General features: G+C 52.0%; 1 protein-coding gene and 1 long non-coding RNA gene across 2 annotated transcripts in view; one reads left to right on the top strand and one right to left on the bottom strand.

Moving 5' to 3' along the window:
* LOC112951586 overlaps positions 1-2,152 on the bottom strand; it is a 9,117-nt gene extending 6,965 nt beyond the window's left edge. The window contains exons 1-2 of the mRNA XM_026044284.1: positions 1,784-2,152; positions 1,590-1,684 (exon numbers count right to left, since the gene is read on the bottom strand). Of these exons, the coding sequence (XP_025900069.1) occupies positions 1,590-1,684; positions 1,784-2,152 (464 nt within the window). The remainder of the gene's footprint in view (positions 1-1,589; positions 1,685-1,783) is intronic.
* A 4,486-nt stretch (positions 2,153-6,638) lies between these two features.
* LOC112951597 lies at positions 6,639-8,722 on the top strand. Its single transcript, XR_003250252.1, has 3 exons — positions 6,639-6,675; positions 7,366-7,504; positions 8,604-8,722. It is a non-coding gene; the product is annotated as an uncharacterized LOC112951597 (long non-coding RNA).
* The last annotated feature ends 4,591 nt before the right edge of the window (positions 8,723-13,313 follow it).

Genomic DNA, 13,313 nt, shown 5'->3' with positions numbered 1-13,313 from the left:
GATGATGGCGAGCGGCTCGGCTATGACATCCGCCAGTTCCTGCAACACCCTGGGGTGCATCCCATCAGGGCCCATGGATTTGTGGGTGTCGAGTTTCCTTAGGTGCTCTCTGACCCACTCTTCCTCTACCCAGGGCAAGCCTTCCTCTCTCCAGCTCACTTCTTGTGTCCCTAGGGCGTGGGATTCTAGAGGGCTGCCCCTGACAAACACCAAAGCAAAKGCAGCATTCAGCAGCTCTGCTTTCTGCGTGTTTTCCGTAACCAGGGTACCCACCCTGTTCACTAGTGGACCCACATTCTTCCTGACCTTCCTCTTGTTGTTAATATATTTGAAAAAGTTTTTCTTGTTGCTCTTAACATCCCTTGCCAGATTTAGTTCCAAGTGTGCCTTGGCCTTTCCTTGTAGCATCCCTGCATTCCCTGACAACGCTCCTGTATTTCTCCCAAGGGCCTGTCCTTTCTTCCACATTCTGTATACTGCCTTTCTCTGCTGGAGTTTTGCCAGGAGCTCCCTGCTCATCCAYGCTGGCCTCCTGCCCCCTCTGCCTGACTTCTTGCGCACAGGGATGCACTGYTGCTGGGCATGGWGGAAATGCCKCTTGAAAACTAACCAGCTCTCCTGGGCCCCTCTTCCTTCTAGAGCCCTAGCCYATGGGATCTTTCCCAGCAGGTCTCTGAAGAGGCTAAAGTTGGCCCTCCTGAAGTCCAGGGTGGCAAGGCTGCCCTGCCTCCTCCTCGTTGGATTCTGAACTCCACCAGCTCGTGATCACTGCAGCCAAGGCTGCCCCCCACCTTCACATCTCCAACAAGGCYCTCTCTGTTTGTCAGTACGAGGTCCAGTAGCCCACCTTTCCTCGTCGGCTCCTCMACAACCTGCATCAAAAATTTGTCATCGACGCACTGCTGAAACTTCCAGAACCRTTTGTGCCTMGCTGTGCYGTCTCTCCAGCTGATGTCTGGRTAGTTAAAGTCCCCCATGAGAACCAGGGCTTGCGACCGTGAGGCAACYTCCAGCTGCCTGTAGAAGGCCTCGTCAACCTCCTCTTCCTGGTCAGGTGGCCTGTAGCAGACACCCACCACAGTGTCTCCCACATTGACCTGCCCTTTAACCCTTACYCACAAGCTCTCCACCCGCTCATCATCCACTCCTGGGCTGAGCTCYRTGCATTCCAGTTGCTCTCTCACATACAGAGCAATTCCACCACCTCGCCTTCCCAGCCTGTCCTTGCTAAAAAGCACATAGCCCTCCATGACAGCACTCCAATCGTTAGAGCTATCCTACCACGTTTCTATGATTCCTATGAGGTCGTGGTGCTGGGACCGCACACAGATCTCCAGCTCGTCTTGCTTATTCCCCATGCTTCATGCATTGGTGTATAAGCACTTCAGGGAGGTAATCGAGCCTGAACTTTTCCCAGGAGGCGTGAGAGTGGACCCTCTATAATCACATCCTAGCCATACTTCCCCACCACCAAAGGCCATTGACTTAGGTTGTATGGGATTGATTGCCCAGTCCATATGACACTCCCCTTCCCCCTTCTTGCTCAGTTTAAAGCTCTCCTAACAAGATTGGCAAGTCTTTTGGCAAACACACGTCTGCCCTTCTTGGTGAGGTGGATCYCGTCACCCTCCAYTAGCTRGTGGTCATCAAACASAGTCCTGTGATCGTAGAATCCAAAACCTTGCTGCCAACACCAGCGGCACAGCCAGTTGTTGATGTCAAATATCCGTTTTCTCCTACTTGAATCCATTCCCCTCATTGGGAGGAGGGAGGACAACACTACCTGGGCTCCCATCTCTTTTACTGCCACCCCTAGGGCTCTGTAATCTTTCTTGATTTTGGAGAGTTTCCCCATGGCGTCATTAGCACCCACGTGAAAGAGCAGCAGGGGATAATTGTCAGTGTTTCGGACCATCCGGGGGAGCCTCTTTGTAACATCCCTTATTCGAGCCCCCGGCAAGCAGCAGACCTCCCTGGATAAGGGGTCAAGTCTGCAGATGGGTGCCTCCGTGCCCTGCAGCAGGGAGTCACCCGTAACAATCACTCGCTGCTTCTTCCGGGTGCTCCTTTTTTCCTTYCGRGGGAGCAGCCTCAGGGCATGGAGCTGACGCTCTCTCTGCAGACCACCCCCTAGATGGACCTTGGTTGGCATCCTCATCTAACTGCTCCCCAAGGTCCAAGGCCTCAAATCTATTAGATGTGGTCACTGGCGGAGGTAAGGTGGAGAAGGGTTGTCCTGCCACCCTGAACAGGGACCCTTTTCCATTGTTGTTCGTCCTTGGATACCGTTAATTCTCTTCTCTCYGCCCTGTGGCAAGAGGATGCTGGCTTTCCAGACTGAACCAGGGGGTTCTCTGGGTGTCTTTCCTGGGAGGGCTGCAGAACGCAGCTCCACCAGTCTATTTCTCTTTCGCAYTCCCTGATGGCCCTGAGCCTTTCCACCTCCTCCTTCAGCTCCACCACCAGGCTAAGCAGSTCCTCCACCTGCTCACACCTAAGGCAGGCAGCRTTTTCACCAYTCCCTGGGACCAAGGAGWKGCTCAGGCATTCCTCACAGCTMGWGACCYGSACTRCYGCATGCTTCTGTGGCRGTTCAGTCTGCRTCGCCACAGTCTTCCTGGCGCAAGCTCTCTGACGAGTAGAGACCACGGTTTCCCCTGGTCTCCTGCTGACGGAAGAGACTGTGGGTAGAATTCTTTCGCTCGCCTGGGAGGGGCCTCCCTGCCTGCCCTCCCGCCCGGCCTGCTCGCCCTGCCCGCACGAACTGCCACACAGCGCCCTGGTCGCTCGCGCGCCCTGGGGGCGGCCTTTGAGCTCCCGCCTGTCCTGCCGGCTCCAGCCCCGCTGAGTCAGAGCCGCCCCGGGCACGGGGCTCCGCGCTGCCCGCCAAGGGGTCGGCGCCGGGGCTGCCTCGCGCTGCTCGCTGCCTGCGCTTGCTCGCTCGGCGGCTTTGGGCCGCAGTGGTTCGCCTCTAGACAAGGAGCTCCGGCACGAGCGTCCGCTCCAGATCTCTTCCCTTCGAGATAGATATTTTGCTCTCCTGACTTTTTTTTTTTTTTTTTTTTGGTAACAGATAATGCAAAAAGTCACATCTTTTTCGCATTGGTGAAYCTCACACACATGAAGGGTGCATAAGGCATCCTCACCAAGTCCAGCCTCCAGTGCCAGGATAGATGTCGAGTGTGCCAGAACTGCCTCCTTGCTGACAAAGCATCAAAAGCCACAAGGAGCCCCTAAGGGAAATGCTCAGACACAGGAGAGCTCTGATTGCCCTGTGTGGTACACTAGACTCCAAGAGATGTGAAATGTTGGTCCCAAAGCAAAGGGTACAAGGGGAGTGGTGCCAGGAAGAAACCAGCAGGTGGAATGACAGCTTGGGGGTAAGCAGAGGTGGGCCACAGGCTGCRCACTGCAGCCCCGTACCTCTCAAGAGCTGCCGCTGGGGCAGGGGCAGGAGCTGCAGCCGTGGCAGGAGCAGGAGCTGCAGCCGGGGCAGGAGCAGAAGCTGCAGCCGAGCGGCTGGGGAAGGGGGGCGGAGGGCGAGGCTGGCGGCGGCGCCGGCGGCCCCGCGACAGGGGGAGCGCAGAGCCCGAGCGCGTGGGCGGAGCGGCGCCTGCCCCGAGCGCTGCCGAGGGCAGCAGCCCGAGCGGGGCCGCGTGCAGCCCCGCGCTGCCCGCGCAGGGCAGGGGCGCGGAGGGAGCGGGGAGCCCGTGAGCTCACAGAGGGGCCCGCGCTGCGCTGCTTGGTTCCGCGCGCGCGCGGCGCGTTCGGCCGCACGGGCAGCATGGGGCGAGCGCGGGGGGCGTCCGGCCCCGGGCAGCGCCTGCTGCTGCTCGGGCTCGTGGCGGCCCTGCGTGCCCGGGAGAGCCGCGCTGCTCCGCGGGCAGCGCCGGGCACAGGTAGCGYGGGCCGGGCGGGCCGGGGCGGAGCGGGGCGGCATGAATATTCATGTGGGTGCCTAGGTAGATTGGTCAGCGTGTTTAAGAGCCGCGCTTCTGTCCGGTTTTGGTTATAGATGTATCTGTAGAGGATGGCACAGCGGTTTCTCAACTGGGTACTGGGTTTCAGCGTCAGAGTAAGTTGTTAAAATTTACTTTCTTTGAGCGGTGCCTGGTCTTTCCCAAAGGTCTCCCACACCCCTTTGCAACCTTGAGAGCCTCAGTGTATTTGGATGTTTATTGCAGTTGCATGATCCCCTGCCATTTCACAGAATCCCAGAATGGTTGAGGTTGGAGGGRACCTCTAGAGATCATCTAGTCCAACCTTCTTGCTCAAGCAGGCACACCTRGAGCATGTGGCACAGGGTGGTGTCCAGGCCGGTTTTGAAGACCTCTAGAGAAGGAGACTCCACAACCTCCTTGGGCAGCCTGTTCCACTGCTYTGTCACCCTMACWGTAAAGAAGTTCCTCCTCACCTGGAGATGGAACTTCTTGTGTTTCAACTTAAACCCATTTCCCCTTGTCCTGTCACTGGCCACCACTGAGAAGAGCTTGGCCCCTTCCTCCCTACATTCCCCCTTCATGTACTTAYACATGTTAATCAGATCCCCTCTCAGCCTTCTCTTCTCCAGAGAAAACAGGCCCAACTCACTCAGTCTCTCCTCATACGAGGGATGTTCCAGTCCCTTAATCACCTTTGTTGCCCTCTGCTGGACCCTCTCCGGAAGCTCCACGTCCCTTTTATACTGGGGAGCCCAGAACTGCCCCCAATACTCCAGGTGCGGCCTCACCAGAGCTGAGGAGAGGGGCAGGATCCCCTCCCTTGACCTGCTGGCAACACTCCTCCTGATGCAGGCCAGGATCCCATTGGCCTTCTTGGCCACGAGGGCACACTGCTGCCTCATGGTTAACTTGGTGTCAACCAGGACTCCCAGGTCCCTCTCCGTGGAGCTGCTYTCCAGCAGGTTGACCCCTAATCTGTACTGATGCCTGATTTCCTGCCACACACTTTTGAGGAAGTATATAGCAGTATGTAACAAAAGTATTTCCCATTGCTGTACAGATGTACCTGTGAGTCCCTTCTCAGGATCCACTTCTCGTCTGGATCCTCTTCCAGAGCCTTTGCCGCATGACACAAGTAAGCAATATCTGGTTTACTTGGAAAAAAAGCAGTATATGCTTTTGAGTAGTTTCTTCATGTGCAATTTAACTTAATACTTTCTGTCTAGGTCCTCGAAGAGTGAAGTATGAGGCCAAAATGAAAAACTCCTCCCAGAAATCTTCTCATATCCTAGAAGAAATCTTGAAGGACTTGGAGAGAGCCGCTGGTAGGGAGCTTTCTGTTTTAAGTGTAATCATTGGAAACATCAGCTTTTCGGAACAGCTATGGATAAGCTGTAGCTTATGTTGGAGAAAGATTGATCGGAGCCTTGTCCCAGTGCCACACCATTTCACACCTTGCATGCACTGCATGCTGCAGAAATTRTTCAGGGTCTCTTCTATGAGTGTGTTCCTCACCATGTTTGTCAAAGTGCTCTGAATATAGTGGCAGGAGCTCATGGCTCCGTGCACTGTGTGTGACTGCTGTGTGTACTGTGTGGTTGTGTTTGCATGAAGAGCCTAGCTTCTCAGAAGGCCTTTTCTTTTTTCCCCCAGCTGAGTTGCCTACAACTTTTTTTCTGCTGTCTTTGAAGCAAAGGATTCAATATCATCCTGCCAGTTCTCAAAAAGACACCAAGAGGGATGTGAATTAGATGACCATATGCATTTGTCTAGTCTCCCCACAGCTACAGCTGATGGCTGTTGCCTGTATTGGTTATCTGGAAGATTTTGTATGCTTCGATTTTTCTCTAGAAAGGACATGTCTGGGCTAGTGATCTAGTACCGACCCTGAAATCCTAAATTTTGATTCTGAACTTTTTATGGAAGCTGTTTGAAAAGTATTGACTCCTGAAGATATCAGGAGGAAGCGATGAGGAACAGTTCTCTCTAATCAAGCTTTCTCATGTTCTTTCCAAAGAGAATCATCAGGGGACCTTTCCTGCAGAAGGCGGTCACAACCTGCCAACGTATGATGATGAAARCCAGGCAATTCCTGTAGCAGGCATGCCAGGTACTTGTTGTCTATTATCATCTGGTGTAGGAAATCAAAACCCAATGTACCTGCAGGTTTTTCCCTTGGAGTCCAATACTGCACAGCATGTCAATGGCCAAATGTTAAGGCACTACAGCATTGGAATTTTTCTAAAAAAAAAAAAAAAAAAAAGCTGGGAGCAGCTTTCTAAAGATGACTTTTGGGTCTGACATGTCCATCATCATGTAGAAATGATTACATTTAATGTTCCAGAGAGGTGGATCTAAATCTTTGTGGGTCCTGTTACACAACCTCACTTCCCATACCATGCAGCTCCCAGGAACTTTTGTTTTTTCTGAGCTTTTCCACTTGGGGAAGGAAGCATTTTTAAGCATCCTCYTGCTGTACCTGCATCTCAGAACTTGCAGGGAGTGTCTAGAGGTCATAGGCACAGAGGAACACAGAGTGGGATTCCAGCTGTGAAAGGAGGCCCCAAGTGATCCCTCCCCCCAAGTTGGAGGGAACCTCATTCATCCTTCTGCATGCTGTGTTCCTGAGCAGTGCTGAGGCTTCACCTTTGATTCTTGACAGTCCYTCCAAGTGTGTCAGAGCCCGGGGAAGCTCCCCAGGACAGGAAATACGCCTTTTTTCCGAAGCACCGAGGTATGAACAGTCTTACAGCGATGCCTAAGTGAGAGATGAGTCTTGATGACTTGGAGCATGAGTGGTGTTTGGAACACCAGAGGGTGGAGGAAGGGGAAATGGTGCCTGTGTTGGAGAAAAGGCAAAGAGAGGGACCCAAGTTCAGATGCTCCTTTGCTGCAGGCTGCTCCAAGGAGCTAACGTGGGAGGGAAGAGTCAGGGTGGCACTTCGTGGACCAGGCATGGCTTTTGTGTGCATCACTCAGAGGAGTTATTGATAAACCAGATGAGCACCACTGTGTGTTCTCCTGCTGGCCTAGTAAGTCTTCTTCAGCAGGACAGCTTGTCCCAAGGGTCAAAGCATGGCTCCATGCAGCAGCACTTTTGAGCCCTAGCAAGGTGAGACAGCACCGTATCAATCATAGAATATAAAGGATTTCCAGAAAGGGGAACAAACCCATCCAATTGGGAAAACTAGATTATGGCCATCCCAGAACATAAACAATGCTGAGAGACTCCAAAATGTGCTGATTTGCAAAGGCTTGCAGACTTGCTGCTGMTGAAGCTAAGAAAACACTGTGGTCTCTGAAATTTCCCTCCTTCAGAGATGCTAAGAAAGAGAAAAAGACATTTTCCTGGCAATTTCAAACACATGTTGAGATTATCAGTAGTGCAGAACAAAGTAACATGACTTTGTGTAATTTCCTCCAGGTTTGGCTACAGAGAGAATTATAAGCCCACAAGAAATACATAGGTATGGCATGATACACACTGCAACAGTCTTAGGTAGCCTCGTGACTGGAGCAGTGTTGTGTTGCATAGTTATTTGCCTACTGAGGAGGAGGAAAAGGTGAGTTTCTTTTTTCCCTAAAATTCTGTAATTCTGTATTAAGACAGCTGCTATTAGTAAGGAATATATAGTCTGCTGGAGAGCAAAATTGGTTATTGATGATACTCTATTGACAGTTCTGGTGTAAGATTTCTATTTGAACCCTTAGTTCATAGCAGTGAGTGTTTTGAAACCCATTCTTACTGTTGCCTGTATTACCTAATACTGACAGTCACTAAAAGAGAAGACTCAACTACTGAAGAAAGCTAAGCCAAATCAGAAAGAGAAACCAAGGGTGAGATTGCCACAGAAAGTAAGAACTGTAATAGCTACAGTCCACTCTGAGGGCATTGGGTGATGTTAAAACACCTTATTATCTAAAGATATTAATTCCAAATGTACTCATCAACCCAGATATCAGAGCAACTTGGATCATGGCTCCATCCTGGCTCTACACATGGCTTTGGAAAAGGACATAGTACCATCTGAACCTGGACACTCGCAATGAGTTTGTTTTCAGTACAGACTTAATTTTGTATATATTCCAAAGAGAATCATTTTGTATATATACCAAAGAGAGCATTCACTGCAGTGGAAGTTGTGATCTTGTTTCCTTGGAGATACCTTGAGTATTCCCTACCAGTCAAGTGATAAAATGAGGGTTAGTCTTTGTCAGATGCTGAGAAGTAAGACTTCTCAATCTTGAAGCTCTCCTAGATTCTGGAATACTTCAGTCTCTGTTGTTTCTCTAAGTTAGATCCCACTCCCAGCAGGTGCAGAGAAGGCAAGTCAATGTCGTATGGGTCAAGAAATRCTTGAGAAGCCACTAGAATTGAGTGCAGGGGAGCATAAACAAAGCCTTGTGGGTACAAGTTTGTCCTGTTTGCTACCTGTAGCTTTTGGTACCTTACAGCTCCTACTTGGAGATAAGGTGCCAGGCACCACAGGGGGCTGCAGGCTGCTCTCCTGGGACCCTCACATCAGTTGTGGCCTGATTTAGCCAAGCAGCCAGTGGGGCTCGGAGCCTGCCCACGCTGTGGGACTGCTGCAGATCTGGCAGGCTCTTCTCCAGCCTGGGACCTGTAGCCTGCATGTCCTGAGCAGCTGCATCTCTCTGCAGGAAACTCCGTGCAGCCCAGAGATCGAATCCAGATGCCAGCAACTTCTCACGCCTGGACAACTGGCCCAATAACCCTGGCACCCCGGAGAACTGGAACCAACCCCAGCGGTCGCTCCTCACACTTGGAAAATCATCTCGCCATTCCCGCCGCCCCAGAGAAGTGGACTCATCGCGCACGGGCCTCCCTCCACCTCGTCCCCCCCCACCACGGCCCCAGTGGCCCCCCAACACCTCCCCAGCAGATGGGCAACAGCAGCCAATGGCTGAAGACCAGACGCAGTCGTGGGCAAAAGAGGAGTTACCCTCTGGGCCTGCCGCTTTCCAGCACCATCCAAAACCACCTCCACGGCCTCCTGGGCCCCCACCCCCCCAACTGCTAGCCCACTGAAATGAATTAGATGTAGTCAAGACCTGGGTAAGCCTTCAGGTCCAGTTGTTGAAGCAGGCAGAGCTTATATAATAATAAATAAACAGCTATAAACTTCACAGCTGTGGCAGAAGAGAGACAAATTGTTTCCCCCCGCCCCTCACTTTATTTTGGCAAAGTTAAATTCAAAGACAAATATTGCTACCTGTTTATACTTGCTTGCTTTTAGCCTTTGGTGCCATCCTCAAGCTGTAATAGGGAGAGCTGTGCAGACCTGTTTTAAAGAACAATGTGACTGCCCAAGCTACTGAAGAAGCAGGGAAGTTTCCATGGACAAGGCTTTCCTTCCTCTGAGGACTAAGGGGAGCTGGCTGAGATTTGAGAAGGAGCAAAGCAGGGAGTTAGCAGTAAAGAAAATCTGGGGGGAGAAAATCTAGCATGAGGCAAGCGATTGCAAGAGCGGAGGGAAGTCAAGAGCAGAGGGAAGTACTAAATCATTTTCAGCCCTCTGGCAAAGAGCTCCACAGCAGAAAAGGCTGCTGGGGAAACCAATTGCTTACACACTACGGTATCTCCAACGTGTCCGGATCATCTTTTGAAGCAGAGTGGACTACTTGCCCTGCTGGTGCTCTCCATCTTGTCCTAGTGCTCCCAGCGTGGGGCTGTAGGGCAACTGTTCCAAACCCACTGCCCGGCTCTCCCACAGCATCCCCACAAGACTTTCTCAGGATGCAGGAACAAGGCAGACCAAAACAGCTTGTAACCACTGCTTGTTTCCAAATACCTAGTTCTGGTAGAATCATAGAATCATAGAATTCTTAAGCTTGGAAAGGACCTCCAGAGGTCATCTAGTCCAAACCCCCTGCACACGCAGGGTCACCTAGAGCACGCGGTAAAGGGCTGCCTCCAAGCAGGTTTAAAAGATATCCAAAGAAGGAGACTCCAAAGCCTCTCTGGGCAGCCTGTTCCAGTGCTCTGTCACCCTCAGCGTTAAGAATTTTTTCTTAAGTTCCKGTGGAATTTCGGATGCTTCAGTTTGTAGCCATTTCCTCTAGTCCTATTGCTGTCCACCACTGAAAAGAGGCCGGTCCCTCCTCCTCACTGCCTCCCTTGAGGTATTTATAGACACTGATCAGGTCCCCCCTCAGCCTTCTCTTCTCCAGGCTGAACAGACCCAGCTCTCTGAGCCTTTGCTCATAGGGCAGATGTTCCAGGCCCCTGATCATCCTCGTAGCCCTGCGCTGGACTGTCTCCAGCAGCTCCACATCTCTCTTGTACTGGGGAGCCCAGAACTGGACACAATCTTCAGATGTGGCCTTACCAGGGCTGCGTACGATCACCTCCCTCGACCTGCTGGAGACGCTCCTCTCCAGGTAGCCCGGGCCGGACCAGGGTGCAGTGGGGCGGGAGGTCGTGTGGGGCCATACGGAGCGAGCGACGACATGAGCGGGGCCAGGGCTGCAAGGGCAGCACCGGGAGGGGAGCGATGGCGGGATGGGCTCCAGGGCGGGGCGGGAGCGGGGCCGGGAGCAGCGTGTGGCACCGCGTGACGGGAGCTCTTGTCCCCGTGTGGGCACAGCGGGGCCTGGCGGGGAGGCCATTTCTTGGCCGGAGGCCGGTGGGGACCCTCCTGGACGGCCTGGAGGTGAGTGCTCTAGGACCTGACCTGCAAAGCCTGGGAGCCRWGCTCTGCTCCAGTCGCTCTTAGTCTTAGCTGGATATGGGACTGTCTTCTCACTGTGGCTTCATTACAGATGTGGTCACCCTGGATTATCCAGTTGTTCAGCTGGATCATGAAGGGGCACCTCCAGATCTTCCCAGGGGTACATAGTCGAATTTTGCTTCTCTGAAATAATGAGAACTTTGTACTAGTTTGTTCGCCTGAAAATGTACTTGATCTTTCCCCTTCAGGTCATCCAGGTAATTGGCAGCCCCAGAGGAAGCCCAGGGGTAAGGTGTGGAGCATTTTCTGCCTTTGAGAGCTGCCAGGTTTCAGGGAAAAGGTCCTCCCTGTCTTTCCACACTTTTGATACTACTCACCTATGTATTTGTGCCATGTCATGATGGTACTCCTCCCGGCCCACACACACTTACATTCCCAACAACTGCCTTGTAAGGAACTTCTTATSAGCTTGTGAGGAAAACCTGCCATCTATGATGTGCTGAGTTTCTGCTTCCCTTGTAGGCAATGTCCTTTGCTGAGGACAAAGATATCAAGGTTGCAGCTCTGAAATCCCTAAAGCCACCCTGTTCGGCCTTGCTTGCCACAGTCTCGGGCTTCATATTGGCTGGRCTCGTGACCGTTTGTATAGCTGCTTCCCTCATCATCGAGAGAATACCGTGAGTTGTCCTTTTTGACATTCCTTATATTTTTTTCTCTTGTAGAAACCACACCTGTGTAGTGATAGTACCGTGGACTGCCTGGTCCTCAGTACTCTGCTGAGAAGTTCTGTGCTGAAAGCTTTCCTAAGTGGACTCTCCCTTCCTAGCAGTGAGGACTCCTTCCTGAAAGCCCTTCTTATTGTTGCAGAAAAGCAATGACAGCTGGTCCTGATGCTGACTCCAACAGGGAAGAATCAAGAGTAGACAGCGACAGTGGAAAACCGGGAAATGAAACAAAAAAGGATGAGGTTTTCATGGAAACGCAGGAGGATATCTGCATTTCCATGCATTTCTCCCAACCTCATCATTCTAACTACCTATGTCTCAAGTGTCAGCAGGGACAATGGATTTCAGGTGAATATTCTGAATAAAGTTATAGAACTGTTGAGGATTGTGATCAGTGGCACAGACTCTAGTTGGAGGCCTGTAGTTACCAGTGTCCCCCAGGGGTCAAAAAGGTGCTCAGGAGCAGTCAACATGAATTCACCAAGGGGAAATCATGCTTAACTAACCTGAGAGCCTTCTACGATGGAATGACTGGCTAGGTAGATGAGGGGAAAGCATCTATATTGACTTCAGCAAGGCTTTTGACATCATCCCTCACCAAATCCTCTTCAACAAGCTCTGGAAGTGTGACTTAGATGAGTAGATGGTGAGATGTATTGAGAACTGGCTTCATGGCAGACCTCAGAAGGTTGTGATCAGTTGCCAGGGTCTAGTTGGAGGCCTGTAGCCACCAGTGTCCCCCWGGAGTCAGTCCTCGGTCTAGTCWTGTTCTATTTATTCATCAGTGACCTGGATGAAGGATGGAGTGTCCCCTCAGCAAGTTTGCTGATAAAACCAAACTGGGAAGAGTAGCTGATACCCCAGAGGGCTGTGCTGCCATCCGGAGAGACCTGGACATACTGGACAACTGAGCAGTGAGAAACCTCATGAAGTTCAACAAGGGCCAAGTGCAGGGTCCTGCACTTGAGGAAGAATAACCCCGGACACCAATACAGGCTGGGGACTGACCTTCTGGAGAGCAGCCCCACCATGATGCCCAGGTCATGGGACTCTGCATGACCATGAAGTAGCAGTGTGCYCTTGTGGCCAAGAAGGGATCCTGGGATCCTGAGATGCACTAAGATGCACTAAGAGCTGTACTCAGCCTGGATGAGACCACACCTGGAGTAGTGTGCCCAGTTCTGGGCTCCGCAGTACAAGAAGGATGTGGAGCTGCTGGAGAGAGTSCAGTGCAGGCCTACAAGGATGAGTGGGGGCCTAGAACATCTGCCCTATGAGGAAAGGCTCAGAGAGCTCTGTGTGTGTTCAGCCTGAAGAGGAGAAGGCTGAGGGTGGACTTGATCAGTGCATATAGATATCTGGGGTATGAGGCCAGCCCCTTTTCAGTGGTGGCTAGCGTCAGGACAAGAACTGGCTACAAACTGAAGCACTGAAAGTCCCACAGGAAATAAAGGTGACTGTGAGGGTGACAGAGCACTGGAACACGTTGCCCAGAGAGGTGGTGGAATCTCCTTCTCTGGAGATCTTCAAACCTCGCTGGGATGCTGCCCTGTGCCACATGCTCTAGGTGACCCTGCGTGTGCAGAGGGGCTGGACTAGAGATCTCTAAAGGTGCCTCCCRATCTTAACRTATCTATGATTCCATGATCTGCACAGCCATCCTTTGCAGTATCTCCTTCCCTTCTCAGACCCCAAATGTGACAGGATTCAGCAGAACTGTTCCAGGGAGCTGCTCCTGGGTTCATCTGCATTCACCATTGGGATGAATGACAGCCCAAATGACAGTCCAAGCTGAGACACTGCAGTGATGGGACTAAAGGCATCCCTCACTGRAATGCATCACACTTACAGCTCCTCTAACACACTCAACCCTGCCACAAGTGCTGTGCATTACACCCAGACGCAATGGACCAAGACAGCCAAAGACTCTACAAACAGTTTAGCCCAACAGCTTT

This window comes from Nothoprocta perdicaria, unplaced genomic scaffold (assembly GCF_003342845.1).
Source record: "Nothoprocta perdicaria isolate Ctin4 unplaced genomic scaffold, notPer1 scaffold_358, whole genome shotgun sequence".
Lineage (NCBI taxonomy): Eukaryota > Metazoa > Chordata > Aves > Tinamiformes > Tinamidae > Nothoprocta > Nothoprocta perdicaria.
This window is presented reverse-complemented; position numbering and strand designations above follow the sequence as displayed.